General features: G+C 41.4%; 5 protein-coding genes across 5 annotated transcripts; 3 read left to right on the top strand and 2 right to left on the bottom strand.

Annotated features, from left to right (window-relative positions):
- Nucleotides 1–1,753: 1,753 nt before the first annotated feature.
- On the top strand, nucleotides 1,754–2,596 carry MELLADRAFT_91314 (uncharacterized protein; the record flags this gene model as incomplete). The annotated part of the gene is made up of 2 exons (XM_007414185.1): nucleotides 1,754–2,481; nucleotides 2,560–2,596. The coding sequence occupies 2 exons, from the start codon at nucleotides 1,754–1,756 to the stop codon at nucleotides 2,594–2,596; spliced, it is 765 nt and encodes a 254-aa protein (XP_007414247.1).
- A 2,853-nt stretch (nucleotides 2,597–5,449) lies between these two features.
- On the top strand, nucleotides 5,450–5,824 carry MELLADRAFT_110083 (uncharacterized protein; the record flags this gene model as incomplete). The annotated part of the gene is made up of 1 exon (XM_007414186.1): nucleotides 5,450–5,824. The coding sequence occupies one exon, from the start codon at nucleotides 5,450–5,452 to the stop codon at nucleotides 5,822–5,824; it is 375 nt and encodes a 124-aa protein (XP_007414248.1).
- A 3,221-nt stretch (nucleotides 5,825–9,045) lies between these two features.
- Nucleotides 9,046–9,573, bottom strand: MELLADRAFT_110082 (uncharacterized protein; the record flags this gene model as incomplete). The annotated part of the gene is made up of 4 exons (XM_007414120.1): nucleotides 9,046–9,134; nucleotides 9,197–9,291; nucleotides 9,318–9,351; nucleotides 9,465–9,573. The coding sequence occupies 4 exons, from the start codon at nucleotides 9,571–9,573 to the stop codon at nucleotides 9,046–9,048; spliced, it is 327 nt and encodes a 108-aa protein (XP_007414182.1).
- A 5,311-nt stretch (nucleotides 9,574–14,884) lies between these two features.
- On the bottom strand, nucleotides 14,885–15,388 carry MELLADRAFT_110081 (uncharacterized protein; the record flags this gene model as incomplete). The annotated part of the gene is made up of 3 exons (XM_007414119.1): nucleotides 14,885–14,969; nucleotides 15,045–15,075; nucleotides 15,133–15,388. 3 exons carry the CDS (start codon nucleotides 15,386–15,388, stop codon nucleotides 14,885–14,887), a joined length of 372 nt encoding a protein of 123 aa, XP_007414181.1.
- Nucleotides 15,389–15,660: 272 nt separating this feature from the next.
- MELLADRAFT_66288 (uncharacterized protein) lies at nucleotides 15,661–16,641 on the top strand (the record flags this gene model as incomplete). Its single annotated transcript, XM_007414187.1, has 4 exons — nucleotides 15,661–15,679; nucleotides 15,749–15,874; nucleotides 15,944–16,445; nucleotides 16,518–16,641. The coding sequence occupies 4 exons, from the start codon at nucleotides 15,661–15,663 to the stop codon at nucleotides 16,639–16,641; spliced, it is 771 nt and encodes a 256-aa protein (XP_007414249.1).
- Nucleotides 16,642–20,795: the final 4,154 nt, after the last annotated feature.

Genomic DNA, 20,795 nt, shown 5'->3' with positions numbered 1-20,795 from the left:
GGATGATAGGATTGAAGGGCATGTCGAAGTGCCTGGATGCTAAGTTTTGGAACAAAGCTTGAGCTGACAATGCGGGGTCTGCCGGTGTAGTCTGAGTTGTGAGGCAGTCTGAGGTTTGGATTAACATAATGCTTGAATAGAGCAAGTACCTCATCCTTCAATGCCACCGAAGAGATGTTGACGCGGGGGTTTATTTTGTGGATGGTACTGGCAAGCATGGCAATTGTAGTGCTTCGGTGAAGTGGATCGAAATCGAGTCCATCATCAGTATCCATATGAGAATCGGCGGGTGGAGGTGGTGGACTACAAAAAGGCTGCAACTTCGGTAGTAAATCCTTTTTGAAAGCTGATTTCAGTTCATCTTTCTTGTGAGTTGGACGAGAAGTTGTGCTGGGATTGAAATGATGTAAAATGTTGTAAAATTTCAGTTTTGTAAGGTTGTATTTGCGGTTGGTCTCCCAATCATGTTGAAGAAACGGTTGAAGGGTGGAATCAAGCTTTTGGACTTTCTCATATAAAGGATTCTTGGTGATATCCACAATATTAGTGACATTACGTGCCGCAGAGAAGCTAGTAGTCCCCATTGGGGATGGTGAAGTGTTAGACGGCCGGCGGGATGAGTTCGGATCTTTTGGTGAGGTGATTTCGCCTTGGGCAGATATCATGTTCACATTTGACTTTCCGTCAGTAGCAGAACTTCCAGAGATCTTGAGTTTCGGTTTCGCAGACCCCGGCGGAGGGAGCTTGCTTCCGTTCCCTGGCATTGTTGATCGAAGGAAAATATTGAAGTGTACTGAAGTAAACTTTGGGCTGTCCGCTCTGGATATCACAAGCAAAGGGATATATATATTCATAATCAGTGACCAGAGAGTACGATGTCAAGGTTCAAGGGATGAAAAACAAACAAGAGTTTTTGATAGGTAATTATAACATGTACTTGGTTTCTTTACCAGCTCTGATATTGACGCTGTTTGAAAGAAAGGAATTGTAGTCAAGAAATGTTATGCAAGATCATTGAAAGCGTATTCTGATAAGATGAGATTGAGGAAATTGAGGTGAATATGGAAATTGCTAAAAAATCTCAAAGATTTCGAATGTTGATATTGGAGTCTTTGCGTTTATTGTGCATCAATTATTCTGATTCGTGGACCTATATTGGTGATGACTTGATCACAAAGAAATTTCCAGTGGAATGAATTTAAATTCAGAAAATCCTGTCACAAACTCCCGGTCAATCTGATCAAACTTTGCCGGCAAAAGTGGTCAAGCGTTTGAGAATTGGCTGTAAATGTTTGGTGATCACCAAGCTTTAAGCTTGTTCATATTTTTCAAAGGAGAATGTTTTGGAAATCAAATCATGTTGTGGGGATCATCATCCTTCTGATCAGGTGCATTTCAAATTAGAATGACAACAATTACTATCGTACCAGAATGTTTGTGAAAGGATTTAATGCTCCTTTATAAATCTACATATATATGATATCGGAGTTTGACTTGACTTAAATATTTATTAATTAAATGGTGATCTTCCATCATTCTCTTTTCCAGCTGTCACACTGCATATAAATTGAAACACCAAATCTTGTCGTGATCATGAGTCCCGTGGGCTTTGATAATTATGATGATCAGAAACTTCTGAACAGTCGGGTATCTCCAGATCATGTATATATATTATCAATTGTCAGAAAGAGGGTTTCCAACCAGCTGATCATTCCCTATTTTCAAACATCGCTTTTGACATCACAATAACTTCATGTCGACACCACTTCAATTTCACATTTTCCTACCTAGCTATATCCTCGGATACATTGTTGATAATCAAACTAAGCCTAGGATCGATTCTGACCTCTTCCTAAGCAAAGCCACTACCTCCCAAATTGTGGAGGTGATCCTTTCCTTTTATCCTTATTTTCGTTTTACTCAAAATGCACAAGAAGATCACGAACTCCTCTTGAAGATTTTTATCGAAATGGTAGCCCCCCGTCTAAACAACATAACCATCCCTCTTGGTCGGAAAACGGACTATGTTCAAGCTGAGCTAGGCTACCCGATCCACGATGCGCAACCTTCAATCAGATGGATTAATTCTAGTGCTGATATCGATGCAAAACGGATTGAAAGTTTCAACGACCACTGCCTTGTGAACCTCAAGAACGGACAGTACCGTCTTGCGGCCGAAAACCTCAGGGAGTTTGTAAAGAAGTACAAGTATCTTAATCATAACGAGATTGACGAGATCATTGGTGCTCAAGATGACATAAACGAGACCTTCCACGAGGTTGGAGGTAATCTTCGAGACGCCCAAACTTCCATCGAGATTATCCAACTTCGGCTACTTGAGCTCGACCTCTCACCTACCTCCGTGCAAGGCCTCGAAGGGCAATTAAGATTGGCAAAAATTTCATTCAAATCACTTCAGAAGACGTTCGAAGTTGTCACTCAGGATTTTGGGTTAATTCAAGCTTTGTGCGATTATCATAAGTCAGTTCCCTTTTCAAATTTGGTTTGTATGAGCAAGTTTAAACTTACAATTGATCGTGATGATCAATCAACTTATAGGGAAATTTCCAGCAAACACCGTGATGGCCAAAATTAGTCTTATTTGTCAGAGATGTATATTAAAGACCTTAACTCAAGATACGATTCAAGCAAGACTAGCATAAGAAGATCTCAATCTTACAATCTATTGTTTCTTTTACTTATTGTGTCTTTTGGCCCTCTCTCTTTTGGTCTCTAATTACTTTCTTTCTAATTTTTGCACTTTGAAGTCGGGTTTCATAGAGTCGGAAGCATTATTGTGTCTTTTGGTCCTCTCTCTCTTGGTCTCTTACTTTCTTTTCATTTTTTCCACTTTGAATTTGGGTTTCATAGAGTCGGAAGCATACAATTCAACCTGAAATACTTGTCTATCCTGATGTCATGGATAAAATTAAGAGACTCAAAGATGGAGAGAACATTATAATTAGTAACTACAGAATTGGCACTGTAGTAAAGATGACTGATATGATGAGAAAACAATCAAAATCTATTACTGCTTTAGATCAAAATAGTGTGTTTCCAACAACAGCACTTGTGACAACTGATGGATTCCACAGATTAGTATGATATTTTAGATCTGTATGACTTTATGTTATCCTGAGATGCCCATATTCTCATCCTACTTGACTTACATACGTGGATCTTGAAATTATAGAGCCATGGGAGTCACAGATTATAAAGATAATCTGAATTACAGATTGATAAAATAATCTGAGCTCGCGTGACTTATGTTGCTCCTAATTATCTTTTCTGCTCGGAAAATATTAATTTTGGCGTAGTGTCATTTGATCAGTTAGTTTTTAAGTGCTTACGTATCAAGCCACGTCAACGGAAGCATGGATCATTCATCACGCGCTCCAGGATGGGATTGGATGAGATGCAATATGATTATTCTAGCGATTTAATGTTAGGCGTAGAGCAGCTGATCAATCTTTGTGGTCATAGCATAACAGATCTGAGGTTCAGCTTTAAAGCCGGTGTGGGTTTCTCGCAAGGTATCATAGATGCGGTAAACGGAATTGATAGTCTCAAAGTATTGATAATTGATGGGAAACCGCCGAGTTATGACATGAACGACTCGATATCATTGGAAAGATTGCTCGACTCGACTGGCAACTTGCGATCATTGACCCTCAATGTTGCTTTTCTGCGCACTCTAGATCTAAATCAACTGTCACTTCGTCAGCTCGAACATTTGTCTGTTAAGTGCCATCCATACAATCAAGGAGCCATCGGACGCCTTTGCAGAAATCATAGTAGCCAAATCAAGTGCATTGAATATTTACCACATGATCGTCGTGACCAACCCGGCGAAATGATGCTTGCGCTTCGAGAATCGTTGGAGGTCGTATTCACAGAATCCATTCCGGATCTTTTGCCAGTCAGCGTCTGCGATGTCAACTTCCCGCGCCTGGCGGTCTTCCGGTCTCTTAATTCTAACAGTATTGCTAGGAACCTCGGATGGCTAGAATTGAAGCTGTTTGAGAACATGGAAGTCTTCATCACGGGGTATTATCTTTCCAAAAAGTATTGGCTGCTCATGCTAAAGGCCGGGAATTGTCATTTACTCAATGCGCCTCCTCGATTCAAAAATATTATCTTCATTACTTACGGCGAGGACTTAATGCATGACCCACTGTTGGTCGAGGGTTTTGGGCGCTATGGGATTAAGTGTCATTTCAGGAGTCAGTTGACTTATCTTGAATTGTTAGTAAGTGATTTCAATCTTGAATTTGGCCTGAAACACCATCTCTAACGCAGCACGGAGATCTTTGACAGAATGTAGCTACATTGATGAAAAATCAAATCGAGTGAATAGGTGAAATGTGACAGTATGTTGGGTAACAAAATGCTCACAGGCTCTGTTTTGCAAGTCTCAAGGGAATTCAAAAGCGTGGAGACATTCCTTCTTTAACACACATTTCTTATAAAGTCAATAAAGTCAATATATGTCAAATTTTTGCGCCCTTTGGGTGAATAGCAGAAGTGGTGTGTTTCTTGGTTCCACAGTAAGTTTTGGCTTAATGGGAAACAATATCAGTGAGAGACTTCATTGCCTGTCATGCAAATGTATTGTGATTTGTTCAAGTGTTGATGTTGTGGGTGTCCAAGACATGAGAGTTTGTCTGAGTAAACCAGGGAGCACATTGTTTCAATGAAGGGGATGTGCTGATTCAGCTCAATGAATAAGTTTGGGGATGTTGAGTTTGTGTAATACGAGCTTTGCGGCGCCCGCCGCTGATAGGGCTAGTATATTTGTATAAATGTTGCGCAGCTTCAACAGTGGGTCAGCTAAGCTAACTGTAGCTGTGACGCAGCAGAGCGCAGCGGTATTTAGGCCCCGCTGCATCACCCGTAGCGTACCTCTATCCGGAAGCACACCGCCAGGCTACGGGGCCCGGCAAAAACGACTTTTTTTAAAAGAGCTACGCTTGCGGCACGGGTAGCACCGTTACCCGTCACCGTAGCTCCTGTGCCGGGTTCAAAGCACCCAATCGGGTCAGAATGGCCAACACCATAGGTGGACCACCTCGATTGGGAAGTATCACGCCAAACTTCGAACGAACCTTCAAAACTAACCCCTCGTAACCCCTCGATACACCTATCTGGACCAATACCAATGTATCTAGGCGCAGGGCACGTCCTTGATGGTCATACAAGGACTATCAAATTGGTGGGGCAATATTGGAACTTGAAGCCATTCAAAAGGTTTAAAAGTTTGTTTGAATCCTATCTCCCTCTCTTATCGCTTCCTACTGATCCATCTCTTCCTCCCACATCCATCACTACCATACTTATCAACTTACATCATTTTGATTTCAACTCACCGATCACATTCTTACAAACCATTATAATTTTTCATTCATTTTTCCCAATTTTCTCTCGATTTTTCTCTCGATTTTGTATCATCATGTCTTCAGTAACATCCGAACGCCCAGCGCGGGTTCGCAAGCAGACCAGTCATCACGGCAGCCTTGTCCCACCGAGTCCTGATTTAAGTCGGCGTGTTACATTAGACAACATCATCCTAGCTCCCACCAAGTCTCGAAACAAACGAAAGAGGGGCAGCACTGTCACCATTGTCAGCACAGAAGATGAAGAATCTGATTCGGTAACCGCTGGTGAAAAGCAAAAGAAGATTCAAGGAACGATCAACACCTATTTATCTGACTCTGAAGCAAGTTCTCAAGAATCACCAGTTGTCACCAAGAAGAATGAGAAGGAGCGTGCCGCTCAGCGCAATTCTTCCAAAACGAATAACGTCAGTAGACTCCAATCCAATTGAAATACTCTACTTGTAAGCTGACTCATCATTACCTATTCAACAGGTACTCCCAGATAACATCACGAGAGAAATGCTACGGGGTGATTCTGATGAAGATAATAAGAAGATCGATTCCAAACGGCGCAAGTGTCAAGATCCTGAAGGCGACCTGGTCAAACTCAAGAGTTATTATGACCCACCGTTTCATGGAGTCAACAGCCGCGGTGTCCCCAATGTGAGTGCTAGAGCCTATTAATAATGTAAAGGTTCAATTACTCATCTCTTTTATAATGCAATCAATTTCTAGGATCCAACAAAGGCTCCGTTGTCTTATCCATGTCGGTTTTGCAAGCGAGACAAAAGCGACCCGGTTTGCGTTAGCCTCAGTAATCTAACTGGTAATCTTCGAGTACATCGTGACGGATCAAATCAAGATGGACGGTCTGATCTTGGCTGGGTCGGTTGACTCAAGGCCCGAAAGCTGGACCCAGCTCTGGCTCCCCCATTGGTTTTCGAAACTCGTCAGGCACTAGCAAAATCATCTAAGGGACCAATCAATAATTATGTAGTTGCAACACCTTGTGCACCATTTTCTAATCTAACTCTCAATCAGATGGCATGCACTTGGCTGATCCGCCAAGCGCAACCATGGAATCGAATGGAAGACCCAATCTTGTGAGGTATGATACATTATCTTTGAAAGGATGCGAATTTATATGGAAGACAATGGGCTGCTGATGAGGCCAAGCAAGTAAATGCAAGTCTCAAGGCCAATGTTTTCTCTGATTTGAAAGTAAGTTATGTTGTTTTTGCTATTTCCAATTTTGTTCTGAATCTCATTTGATTATCAAATATTTTATTTTGTTACAGTCTCTTAAGTCGAAATTCAATCTGATCCATGATGGCTGGACCACCAAGGGTAATTGCCATGCCTTCATTGGTGCGGCGGTTACATTTGTGGATAACAAATGGAATCATCGAGTACGACACCTCAGCCTCAAGTTGATCGCATGGCATCATCATGGGCCTTGGTTAGCAGAGCCAATTGTAAATCTGTTGGTGAAACATGGCCTTTATCAAAAGATAAGTCCTTTGTTTAACTTTTAATCTACCTTTTCAATTTTTCATGTTGGGCTCACATCTTTCTTGATTTATTCACATGCTTTGTCAGACGACCGATTCCGGTTTGAATAACAAGACAATGGCCCGTGAGATGCACAGACAGTTCCTCGAGCAAGAAGACAATGAATTGTACCAATGGGACCCTAAAAGTATGCATATATTTTGTTTTTGTCACAAGATAGCATTGATAGTCAATGCAGGATTGGCAGCCTTAGGTGTGAAGGCACCTCCACCTTTGAAAGTCAAGCAAGCCGCTCGAGGTCATTTTCCAATGTTTGAAACAATTTTCGAGGAAGAAGAAGAAGGTCAAGAAGAACCTACAGTAGCAGATGCAAGCCGTGTTAACTCCGAAGCAGTCGACGCCGAAGATATCGACATTGAGCATGATTCACAAGACCTTGTTGATACACAACCAGAAGAGGTTGTTCCTGAACTTGATGACGAGGCGGACTGGGATGCTGCAGATGCTGACGAGCTGGAGTATCCTGAACTTCAGATTGAAGACAACGAAGCACAGCCAACTCACCGTTGATAGGCCAATCATGTAGATTACATATTGCGCAAAGTACGGTTTTATTCCTGGAATCATTATGTTTGACATATATTGATGGCTTATTTTGTCATATGCGCACCAGGTGGACTTCATCACTCGACAAATCACACGGTCAGCAGCCTGGCGCAAGGAGTTTGAGCGAGTGAGTGCTCAGAAGGGCTTCACTGGGTCACTCATCGCGGGCTACGGAATTAGATCGAATATTAAGTATATCAGCCGCAACAAAGCTTGGCTAGCCCAAGATGTGTGTTCATTCTGCTTTGAAAACTCTCATATCCACATCATTTCCTTATTTCCACTAATCCCATACTTCGTTCAGGTTATTGATCAACTCTGTCGAGACGATTTGAACAAAGTACATGCTAAAAACCGGCCTGCTCGCAAGAACAAGAATCCCGACGGCTATTTCCATGAATTGGAGATGACCACGTCCGAGTGGGCACAAGTGCGAAAGATTAACAACGAGCTTGAGGTGAGTTCATTAAATTTCCGGCTCTTGAAATTTCATCTGTTCTCACTGTCTCATTTTCACTCGCACAGCCTTTCTTGAAGATCACTCTGGCAATGGAAGGGGATGGACCCTCCGGATGTATGGTGATTCCGAAGTACGTGGAAATACGTAATGCCCTCGAGAAGAAAATTGAGCCTCTCAACACAAGCGACACGATGTATCTGATGCTTTCCAAGATGCTCGAGAAGACGAAAGAATATCTCAATGAAGCTCTAGCATGCGAGACCCTGGTCATGGCCACAGTCCTCCATCCTTTTTTTTGATTAAAATTTTTTGCTAAATGGTTTGGACCCCAGTCTACCGTAACGATGACAGCTGAAGCTACTCTGAAACGTCTCCATCGGGAGTATCAGCTCGCCACACCTATTCCAAACAAATCAACACCTTCCCAGATCAATTTGAAGGACCCAAAGACCCCTGCGACGTCTTCGCCCAAGCCAGATATTTTTGACAGTGACTCTGAGGACAAACCCGAGGCTGAAGTGTCTGAGGACTTGGCATTTAAAAACTACTTATGAGGAAGTGACAAAATGAAAACTGAAGATTATAACGTTCAGGATCCAAATGCCAGCCTGCAATGGTGGAAAGTAAGTGTATTACCTTCTGAAAAAGTTTGCATTGTGTCGCTGACTTTGCTCGAATTATAAATATGGCTAATAGTTACATGAAAAGTCATACCAAGTACTTGCACGCATGGCCAGGGATTATTTAGCATCGACCGGGTCATCATGTGCAGCTGAACGCATATTTTCTTGCGCCGCCGATATCTGCTCTTCAAGTCGTGGAAGCTTAATAGCTCGCACCATCAAGATGCTGGTATCAAGCAGAATGTGGTTAAGGGAAGGCGTGGAGCTTGGGGTAGGTTTTGAAGACCTTGTGAAGGTCTTCAAAATAATGGGAATCCCCATGAATTAAATTATTATTTCTCCTTGTATTCTTTTCTTTATTTCTTTACACTCTTTACAACTCTTTTTTTTATTTCTTTACTCTCATTCATTGATCATTCATTGAATCATTTTGGTTTATAATTTCTACACTATCCTTAAGTTTTTAATTTTAAATTAATGATTTATTTTGCTTTTCACTTGTGAAAAACACTGCATCTTTTGACGGGGTAGCTGTAGCTGTAACATGAAACGTAGCGCCTGTGAACAGGGGTTAACGCATCTGTTAACGCCTGAAACGTGCCTGCTCGGAGCTGAGCTACGAGTTTCTGAATTTTCCTTATCTTTTTGTACCGCTGCGTTAACACCGTAACGTGGTGAGATCTTGTGAGATTCAGTTGCGCTTGCTGTTAATGCCCTGTAGCGCAGCGGAGCGCAGCTGACCCACTGTTGGCAGCTTGGAACCTAGAAAAGATGTCTGATATACCATCCAGTTGGTAAGCTGAAGTCAACTCAGGAGTATAAAGCTGATATACCTGTAATTCTTGATTTGTAAAAGTTTCTTTTTGGTGATTAAGTCTTGTGACTAACTTGTCATAATCTCTAAGTGTACACCTTTGACAAGCTCTTCTACCAATTGGTGCACTTCCCCTTTCAGCAGATCTGGCAATGAATCTAACCACCACCCCATGGGTAGCATAGTGAGTCTGGAGGTTAGAGTCCTTGGATTAGTCTCTGAATGAGACATGGAATTGATGAAGAAAAATCGATCTAGTCTTTCCTTAGTTGGCTGTGGCCCTCTAAAATGTGAAGTTGTGTTCACACCAATCAACATATGACATAAAGCAAAGAGAAGTAGAATTGTCAATTACTTTGTCACAGTTCAAGTTCAGATAGATGAAAAGGGTATACCAGTGATCAGTAGTTGAGCATAGTCTTGATAATAATTGGCTAACCACAAAAGTTTTGTAGGAACAACCCTTTTTGCTAGTTCATTGGATAGTGAAATAGGTACAATTGAGGTAAAGAAGTAAGACTTTCACAATGATTACAATGAGATTGATATGAAAGCCCAAGGTTTAACAAGTAAGAATTTAAGTGATGATGATGGAAAGTACAGTGCCTGCCACTGAAAGCCTGTAACACGCTTCCCTGCAAATAAATTTTGACATTTCAGATCTTATGTTTGTTGTCTATATATATATAGAAACAAATTTTATTGACATAGGTGTATTGGGCCATTGTGGCAGAATCTAGGCATGTAAGGATTAAGCCATAGCATAATTTTTTTTTGCCTTGCCTCTTGGGATGGGACCACAAGTTACATATGACCTTACGTACATATTTAAGTACTTAATGTATGTAGTTAAGTACTTAGGATATGTAATTAGGTACATAGTATCTAACAGTACTAAAATGTACTTAGGATATGTAATTAGGTACATAGTATCTAACAGTACTAAAATGGCTCAGCAATACTTATCAATCCTCCTCACAGCATTTCCTTGCAGCATTTGCTGGAATCCGGCGATGAGACTTATACTTTTTCACCAGTTTTTTCACATCACTGCAAGTGTATCCCAGTCTACAGAGATTCCCCCAGATTGATATACAATGAGAGAGTGACAATCAAATTGTTGTCATGGAGCAATTCTTCCAAATTTTCTCAAATCGTTCCTTTGATTGTGCAAAGGTGTGCATTTGAAATTACCTTGACAAAATTCTGTACAGATCTAAGAGCTGGATTAATATAAATGGCAGAATCAGATGATAAGTTGGAATTTACCTTGTTTAATATAACCCCAATACGGCTCCATGGGGTTCAGCTCACAGTGAAATTTGGGAAGGAATAAACAAATGTGACCAGCTTCTTCAATCACCTTCTGAATCAGACATTTTTCTTTTAAGAAGTCGGACTGTAAGCTGAGAATCCTGAAGGCACAACAGCTTGAAGATCTGAAATGTTGTTTAGTTCTTGTATGAGATTCTTTGTCTTCATCAATGAAATAACCCTGAGCTTCAGCCTCTCGTATCAATTGTTCAGATCTGATCTCTTGATCTTGGCAAACAGCTGACTTTTTACAATCTTTGCATTTTCCTAAAAGGGGGCCATTACCATTCTGGAGGGACCGCAAGCTGTAGAAATCCCACAATCCACGCTTTTGAAGTACAGCTTTGATACCTTTTGATTGACTGGTGAGATTTTTATCTGGATGATCAGACAGATAGACCATTGATTGTGGTAAGCCTCATCGCTCAGCCGGGATGTTTGGATCATTGGTTGGAATTATGGTATCACGAAGCATATTTTTCTTACCACCAGGATTGAGATTCATATTCTGAACATGTAGAGCTGAAGGTCTGTATGCCTGATGTGCTGAAGAGCAGTCAAATATAAAGACACCTTGTGCTTTTGGGTGCAAGCGATTGAAAATTGGAATTGCTTGTTCTTGAAGTTGAGTTATCAACTGAGTCATATCCCACCAAGGATCACCCTTGGTCCCTGGGTAGATGACAACTGCCGCATCACAAGGTATACCGTGTGTTTCAGATTCAGGTAAAACGAGCCGTCCTGTAGTTTCGAGAATGAAGTCCGAGATGTGGATCAAGCGGCCTGCACTCTTGGATCTCAAGTCGGGTGTGTCAGGCAAGAGCCAGGCATGTTATGAACTGTAGATTCATCATGATACACAAATATTGTTTCAGTTGTACCTGTTTCAGGTGACCGACTGTGCTCCAGATTGTCACCGGAAAACTCAGAAGATCAAGCTCGCAGTTCAGCAACATCAGCAAGATACTTCTTGCGGTATTTTACAACATCAGGATGTTCATGACCATCAAAATAGATTGATTTCTTGAACTCTTGAGGTCGGAGATTCATTCTGTACATCCATCGATAAGTTGTACGCTCGGATATCATTGTTTTGATTCCACAGCCAGGCAACACTGTCTCATTGACATGACACCGGAAACTATGAGGAGTGACCTGTTCAAAGATTCATGAATAAGTTTACTTTCTAATTTGTCCCATAAATTAAGATCACAAAAACAAACCTCTCCAGGCTTCTTTGTCACCAGCCATCGGTAAATTGCCATCTCTACTTCTTTGTTATCTAAGGCTGATGCAGGTCTTGATGACTTACCAGTCGCCAATAAAGCTAGCTCGCCGTGTGTGATCAAGTCCTCAGCTTGTTGGCAAATTTTTTGTGCTCGACTGGTCCCTGTAGTAAACTTGGGCAATTTTGAGGGTGGTAGGCGGCGACAGGATGACTGAGCAGTGATGTAAGAAGCAGCAACTGCAGGCGATTTTGTTTGACTCAAGGTAAGCTCGAGCCTTCGGCTGTTGAATTCACGAATCTCGTCAAGTATCAGGGATGGATAGGTAAACTTTGGATTGGCCAAGCGTTCTTTGGTGTACAGATCCGTGGCCGATTTTAAAGCGACATTAAGCTTGTCAAACTGTTCATAGGCTTTCTCCTCCCAGGTCAAATGAGTGTTGGCCTTGACACGGTTCGATCAATAGTTCTCTACGCGCTCATTGATGCAGGCATCAAGGTCAGGTGAAATCAGATTGTCCAAGACCGAGTCTGCTTCAGTGGTTTGATGAGTTTCTACCAAAGTTTGATCTTTGATTGCTGACACAATTTGGGAATCGAGCTCTTCAGAATCACAGCCAGTCAGGCTTTCATCTGAACCAGTTTGATAAGTCAAAGCTGTAACATCATTCAATTCAAGATTTTGTGTTTGTACTGCCGGAAGAGGTCTTGGAATAACACAAGCCCAATTAGATATCATATTAATGTTGCCTCTGAGTGCTTTCTTTTGTTTTGAAAGACGGTTATGCTTTGTTTGCTTAGGAACAGGTGCTGGGAGAAGTTTTTGGCGTTTTGAACTCGGGTTTTCAATTGGTTTCCGATAACCCTTTGTGATTTGGCCGCTAGAATTCTTGCGCTTACAATTTTGAATGGCGGGATATGCAACTTTCGAGGTGAATATTGGCCATGGTCTTGAAACTACTGTCATGTCACATTCTTCCTCATCATCCAAGTCTAGAATGTTTTCAACTACTTGTCTGATGATTTTGTTTGATTGTTGCTATTCATCTTGTTCAGTTTCAATGAAGGTATTGGCCAGATTGATATCTTTGTCCGCAGCTTCTGTTAGCTCTATGAATTGACTGATTGACTTGTCAGAGATTTGTTTGTGGTTGCTGGTAGGTGATGCTGGATCATTCCAAGAGTTTGGTGCCTGATGCTTGCTTTCCTGTTCTCTTTTTCTACGTTCACGTTGGCTTTTTTTTCTCAGTGAGACCACCATTTTCAAGAAAATGAGCAAGATTTTGCAGGAAATAGAAGAATTTTTTGTCCAAAGTGAAAAAAAATATCCCCTTGGCCACCATCTGATGGCGGTGAAATTTTGCCCACAAATGGGACCAAGGCCAGCCCCGAGTACCCCGGGGCCACAGTCTTACAGGCTTTCAGTGGCAGGCACTGTAGATTTTTTTTGAAGATAAACAAAGTGAAGTTGAAAGAGATAAAAATGAATCATATTGAGAATATTCTTTTTATTGTTGGTTAATTTTCAATATTAAATGCTTCATCTTTCTCTTTTTGACAATCTCTTCTCATTTTATCTTCTAATAGAATCTGTAAGTGAGGGGTTGGCCAACTGTACTTGGAGTATGAAACTCAACCCGTCGAACAACTGGTTTCTGCTCAAAAACCCGTTGAAGTCAAACCAAGTTTTGGCCTTGATTCTTGGACACCCCGCAAACCAAATTTCAACAAAAGCGGGGTTTATTGTGTAGTGCTGAAGCCTGACATGTATTTGGGAGGGTGGTGATTTGATCCTGAATCCTCATCTGAGAGACTGAGCCCACAGAATGCTCATCCAAGAAGAAAATGAGCATTGTCCAGCAACACCAAGCAAAATCTGAGCAAAACAGCCTCATTGCCTGTACACTACCAAAATTGTCAATTGGATGAATCTGAAAGAAAATCAATCTTTTTTGGAGACTTCTGGGAAGTCTACAACACTCACACCTATGTGAGCATCTGTTTTGGCCCCTGTGAGGATACCTTTCAAATACATACCTTGTACAAAATTCCTGGTATCACAAGGACCACCACATCCCCCTTGACAGTGAGGAGGGCTGAAAGTCTCACAGTTGTGGTAAATAAGCATCCAATTCAATTTGCCTTTGTCAATCATAACCTCAACCAGTGCATGGTCATGGATCTCATTTCTGAACTGAATTCTGTTTGAGGCCTCAACTTGAGCTGAACTCCTCAATCTCCAGGGATGATGCTCCACAAACTGTATGGGCCTACTTGCCATCAAAATAAACACAATTCAAAGTTGCAATGACACATCATGGCTAGGTCTGTGAGATGCAACACCTGGGGGCAGCCAACTCTGTCTGGGCCACCTTACTTGGTATGATTTTTGGTTGTTCTTCTTTTTCCCACTCAACTCTGATCTGATTTATCATCACACTGAATAATGGAATCAACAGGCTGCTGGGTTTCATTGTGCACAATTACCACAACAAATATTCTGTCTACCTCAAGAGGGGCATCACTACTGGTAATCACAAACCACTGTGCTTTGCAGACAATTGCACCCCTGATTTGAGCTGAAGTACAAGCATTTGCATCCCAGTCAGAGTTTTGCTTTGGGTTTTGTGAATTCCCAAACTTTGTCTTATCTGATGATGGTAAACCTCCGATCTTGCTAGAAGGTCCAAGTTAGCACTATTGCACGAACCTTCATTGGAAAGACCTCTGAAGATAGCACACAGAAAGTAATTGACTTCACAAAGGTCTTGTATTGGGCGCGGTAGAACCTGTGGGACGTCCTGCAGAAAGTCGACAAAGGTAAGGGACAGCTCATCTCTGCTCATCGTGGCTTATCAGGGCTTATCCATATTGATGAAATTTTAATATATGCAGACATAGACAAATTGATCAGTTTAAATTGATAATTACTTGAAATAGAGTAGATCACCTCTTCTATACACCAAAGAAGACAGCCTGATCAAGTTTGGTCTTGAGCTTGAAAGTTGCCCTGTCAAGGCAGTCCTCAGCAGTCAAGGGCCTGCAATAGGGCCAAAAGCGATGAAGTCATGAGGATCGATTTCAATAAGAGTAGCACAATAGGTAGCATGCTCACATGGGTCTCTGAAGCTCAGATGCGCCAAGTTCTATTTCCAAAATTCCGCTGGTAGTTGTCAGGACTTTCAAAGTAGGGAGGTGCTCACCACTTTCACGCACAGGCTGAATACTCAGGCTTTTTGTACCCCCTCCGATGATTCTGTTTGTGGCTCCTGATTTTAGAGATACCATCTGCTCAATATTTGTCCCTGGTGTCAATGAGACTGCGATTACACATTCTGGGAAGCAAATGAAAGCTGCTGGGCCACCATGAGGTAGAGAAAGTGTTGGAGCAGTCTCGACCCAAGGGTCTGGATACTGCAAGGTCACACCTTGTAAGTTATTGTTGCTGTATGCATACATCAAAATCTTGGCTTACTTCACAATGCTGCAACTTGATCGCATGAGTATTTACTGTGGGCAACACGGTCTTTGATATGATACCTAAGATGATGATGGCATATGATATTGGCTTGATGAAACTTGAGACTTTGGGTAACTCTGTTGCGTTGACGTATGAGACCAGGATTGCCAAATTACGGGAACTTCACACACGCCAATTTAGTTTCAATGCGGATTGAAGGTCACAAAAGCGAAACAGATGGACTGACTATGATCATGTGAGCGGGGTTCATATGTATGGCACTCAGGTATGTAAGTATTTACACCCTTTGTGAATTCAAGTGGGTTTGTGGAATGATTACATACAACCCCTTTCATTAGATTTGTGCTGCATTCAAGGCTCAATCGGTTTTATCCAAAGACTATGTCAATTTATCCTTACTCCTGCCGGATTCTGCTGCACCAAAATTTCATCACATCCCAAATCAATAAGTTATATTCGTATTGGTCAGTGCTCTCTCCATTTCTCATCTTTTCAAAGCTCTCAGTTCAAGCCTTTGTCTACATACCATGTAGCAATGGTATTTCCACCTGTATTAGGCCATGTAAGTAGCGGCATCTTACCTGGGTTAGAAGCCATTGTGTTTCATGATCAAAAGCCGGATCCAAATGCAATCCCCGGAGGCGGCTCAACTTCTGCGGAACGTGAAATGGACTTTGATATCTATATCAAACGGAACCTTGACATCAGGTACTTGCACAAAATCCCTGATTATATTGTTCAACATGTACAAACACACGGCTTTCTCAACCGCCACGAGATTGAGGAGATTATTGAAGCTATTGTGCCTTTGGAGGAAGAGACTGATGACATCAGAAAACTCTGTTACAAAACTCAAACAATGCTTGTATACGTTCAGACGATGTTGCGTTCGGAAGATCCCAAAGTTATTGCTCAGCGGGAAATTTTGAAGAGTCAAGAAAAGTTGTCAGGCAAACGTTACAAACGTCTTAAGCGCAAGTTGCAAGAATATCAAGATGATACCGGGCTTCTATGGGCACTAATGGCTCAGGAGATGTGAGTAGACGAGGCAAAAAACTATTGCATCTGAACGAGATCATTCTGACTGACATGATACTTTTTCCACAGTAAACGCACCTGTGATGTTGAAGATGCTGCTACTGCTGCGAATGGAGCGGAACCTGATGCTGCCGCGCCCCCCTACACCCATACACCTCATGGGACGGGACTGTCGGGTGGCTTGGGCTCTTGATGTAAAAGATTCAATCAGTGGTGTGAATCATGAAGCGCATATAGAAACATATAGGAAGTATAGCTGATATTTACAGGCCCTCCTCAAAAACATGAGAAAGAGATTAGTTGTTTATTTTTAATTTAAAGCATTCCAGTTATTCTTTGGGAATAATGTCTGTTGTTTTATTTTGGGAAGTATGTCTTTGAGTACGTTTAATCTAGCTGTAGAGAGCTGCATACAAAGACAGTCTCACAGTGAAAAAGTGCTGATTTTTAGTGGAAATGGTCTCACATGGACTGTGAGAGACACTCTTCAGATTAAATTCTGATGGTGCTTCTACATAACTGTGGATCACACATCTAGTGTCTTACAATCATTCTTGATTTGAAACATTCACAAGCTGGTGACTTACTGTTAGGCTGACAAAAACTTTTGTCCTTGAATTGTGAGCAACTAATCTCCTGGACCAATTGTGGGGTCATGGATATCTCACCAGGTGACATCTGTGATACCCTCCAACCCATCAAAGCTGGCCACACTGACCACATACTCTCCAACTTTCATCACAACACCCACTGAATCACCTCACTACCTGAACCCACAACATCAATCATACTGTTGCATGATTTCACCCTCCAAGTCATCAGCCAGTCAGCCACCACATAGCTTGGGCTGTCAGATAGCCTAGGCTTGCTACTTATGTCACACCATGCCACATGCACACATGGATGATTTAAGTATTGTTGGACCATACTTTCATTCCTCTTTTTCTTTTATTTCCCTTCCTTCAAAATTCTTCTAAAATAAAACCAATGCAACTCAATTTTTTCTTGACTTTGTTTGTCTTTGTTGGACTACATGATCAGAATATAGAAAACAAGATTTTCATCATTTGCTTGTGAACTTGAATTTTAAGAACAGCATAACCCCATATGGTTTTCATCCTAGATATGTAATTTGGTCTGTTATGTTGCAGTGATGTGTAAAGATGCTTACAGTATTTTTGTACAAGGTGCTGTTTTATCATAGTCTCAGTGATCAAGATTATATTATCAGATTCTCAGAACACTTTTCTTGATTCTTTGATGCTCCTAAGTTGAACTATTGAAACAAAGAGCATAATTGATGAGACCATCAAAACACTCATGATAAACCAAGGAAGTTATCATGCAACTGAGATGGTAAGTGTATAGAATTATATAAAATAAGTAATCCAATAAACTGCATTTGATACATTTCATGCAACATATAAAATCAGCATTCCAATTTTATAAATTTGGTAGTTTAAGGTCTACACTGCAAGTCAAGGTATAGATTGTTTTGGAACAAAAGGTAGAGCGTTTGGGGGGGAAATATCTCACCAGCCAGACCACACTGGCCTGAGCACTACATGCAAGGTGGTGACGCCGCGGGTGCGGGGTCGCGCTGACCCCGGATCGACCCCCCGCTTTTGCAAGACCCCCCCCTTGGGTTTTGTGCAGCGTCACCGCGACCCCGCATCCGCGGGGTCAGCACTTTGCATGTAGTGGAGATACTGTACTCAGGTTACAGTTCAATGCTCATTCATCAAGTATATACCAAAGTGGATATGTATTGAGTTCAAACCTTGCATGGGGTATTCTCATTTTTTGTTTCATCAGGTTGTAGTGCAGCCATGAAATTCAACACTCCAGACCTAGAGTAAGAACATTGGCTGATGCCTGGACAATCACCGTCAATCCAACCAATCCTTCCACACCCACATTCTTACTTAGTTAAAACATGGACTTACAAGGTAGACATATGAAAAAACATAAAAATGTATGTATCTGAGAGGGAAAACATTTGTACTTTATGAGGTCGGAATTAGTAAGTTGGGGTTGAACTGGGGAAGTTGAGGTCGAACTGGGGAAGTTTAGGTCCCACTTGGGAAGTTAAGGTCAAACTGAAGTTGAGGTCAACCTGGGAAAGCTGAGGTCAAACTGGGGATGCTGAGGTCGAACTAGGAAATTGAGGTCAAACTGCAGAAGTTGAGGTCAAACTTGGGAAGTTGGGGTCGAACTTGGGAAGTTGGGGTCAAACTGCGGAAGTAGTTGAGCATGAATGGTTGGGCGTATGCAGTCGCGTACATTTTTCAACATGCAGGCTCATCAAATCAATATCTGCTGACATCCCTTTCCTCTCAGCTTCTACAAGATATTTTATGAAGATGACCGCAATATGTTTGATAGGAAAACTTTATATGCATTGCTTGTGTCGATTCTACTATTTTATCAATGCTTGTGTATGTACAGTTCTTCAGTCACCACTCTTATCACAATATCAGTCTTACAATTTTTGAAATATATCACTCTTGCTTGAACAACGACATTGAAAGACTTTTCCAGGCTTATCTTTAAGTTTTGATGTCCCTTTTTTGGTGGGCTGACCAAGCGGTGGACCTGTTTGGCTGGAGCGCGTGCGTCTTGCCTTGTTTTCACAACAAAACCAGGCAAAAAATCAGGAATTTCATCATGACATGGCTTCAAGACTTGAATTTGGCTTGCAACTCATGTATGTACACACTCATACCTACACAATAAGAGCAAACCGCGAATTTTTTGATGCCAAATACAAAGGTAGATAAGCAAACAAACACATTTTGCTGATTTTCTTCATGTCATTGTGATCACCAACTGCGACTATAGCTTCAAGCACCAATAGAAAAAAAACTGGGTCAATTAACACCAAGGTTGCTTACATCATTTGTACTTTCCACTTCCGTTCCTCAAACCCATAAACTAACTTTCTGATCCGTCTATTCTTATCAAAATAATAAAATCAACAAGATTATTGAAAAAGGCCAGCTGACTCAAAAAATACAGCACTTCTAGACGGCACTTTGGTCGATGCAACATCCAGGTAAGTCTCATATCATATTTCCAATCTAGCTAGGCTCAATTATGACCTAGCGACCAATCTCTTTCTTTGCACCGTTGTGCCCTCTGTACGTAGAAACAAACTCTGGCCTTGCTGTTCACTGGAAAAGTTTGTGCTACTGCATAGCAGAATCTGGATCCCCAGCTGCGTTTTTACCCATGTCTCTGTGGTCTCCTCTTCCGCCGATCTTGCTTATTGGCTAACCATTGCCCAGCAAAAACTCCTTTGCATTGCTGCAAACTGTAAACTGAAGATCTAGCAGGACATGGAAATTTATGTGTGTCCTGCAACGAAACCGCCGGGTTTGCATATGGCTGGTTGCACATTCCAATGGCAGTATGTACAATAGTTTTGATACAAGACAATGCTCAGTACTTACTGCAGCCTTTCTCTTCATACAGACCTCCTTGAAGTTGCTGTTGACTCTCCTGCTATGTTACTCAACTAAGCTAATGCCACTAACAAAGCTTCAGGTGAGTTAGCCAACATGTCATTAAATGAACTCCTTGGTTTAATTGTTGTCCTTGAAATCATATTGGATCTTTATTTTCTTGGCATTCATCATCGTCTTTGGCACATTACCTGCTCTGAACAACTTTTTGACTGAGACTATTATTCATGTGCAAGCGCACAGCACCGCTTGGTTACTCTCATGACTCTTATCTTACATCATCCCTCTTTGAGTCATTCCTGCTCTCATGATGGGTATCATGATGCATGGTTGGACTGAACTCTTCATCTGAACATGTCCTGGAATTTCTTTTAGTCGTCCTCCAATCAAGCATTGTTCGAATGTTCTACAACTAATTCCTAGCAACAGTCTGTAGATAACAAGGTTCAGTGATTACAGATGGCTCTTACTGTTTTCCTTGTCAAAGTTTCTTCATTCATTCCGCTGCTCAGGAGGATACCAGATGTTGCTCCTTTCAAATTCTCTCTGGAGGCCTTGCCAGTGAATCAGGTTTGAATTGGACTGATGATTCTGAATCATCAGTTGTGGGTGTATTTATGACAAAATGATGAGATTTGTGTTTGGACTGTGAATCATTTTATTCTTTCTATGCACTTCCAAATATTTTGAAAATCAAAAGGAAAGAGGAACTCATGTAGGTGTTATACAAAGTTTTTGATAGAATAAGAAAACATCCACATACCCACACAAACATGTAAGCACAAAGCCTCTTCTTCGTGTTCTCCATCGCAGATCAATTTGAAGAATTAAAAGAAGTGGGATCTGAAAGTTTTTTACAATACCATGAGATATGCTAGAGGAT

This window comes from Melampsora larici-populina (assembly GCF_000204055.1).
Source record: "Melampsora larici-populina 98AG31 unplaced genomic scaffold MELLAscaffold_41, whole genome shotgun sequence".
In the NCBI taxonomy this organism is placed as follows: domain Eukaryota; kingdom Fungi; phylum Basidiomycota; class Pucciniomycetes; order Pucciniales; family Melampsoraceae; genus Melampsora; species Melampsora laricis-populina.
The sequence above is the reverse complement of the archived record's forward strand: the minus strand, read 5'-3'. Positions and strand labels throughout refer to the sequence as shown.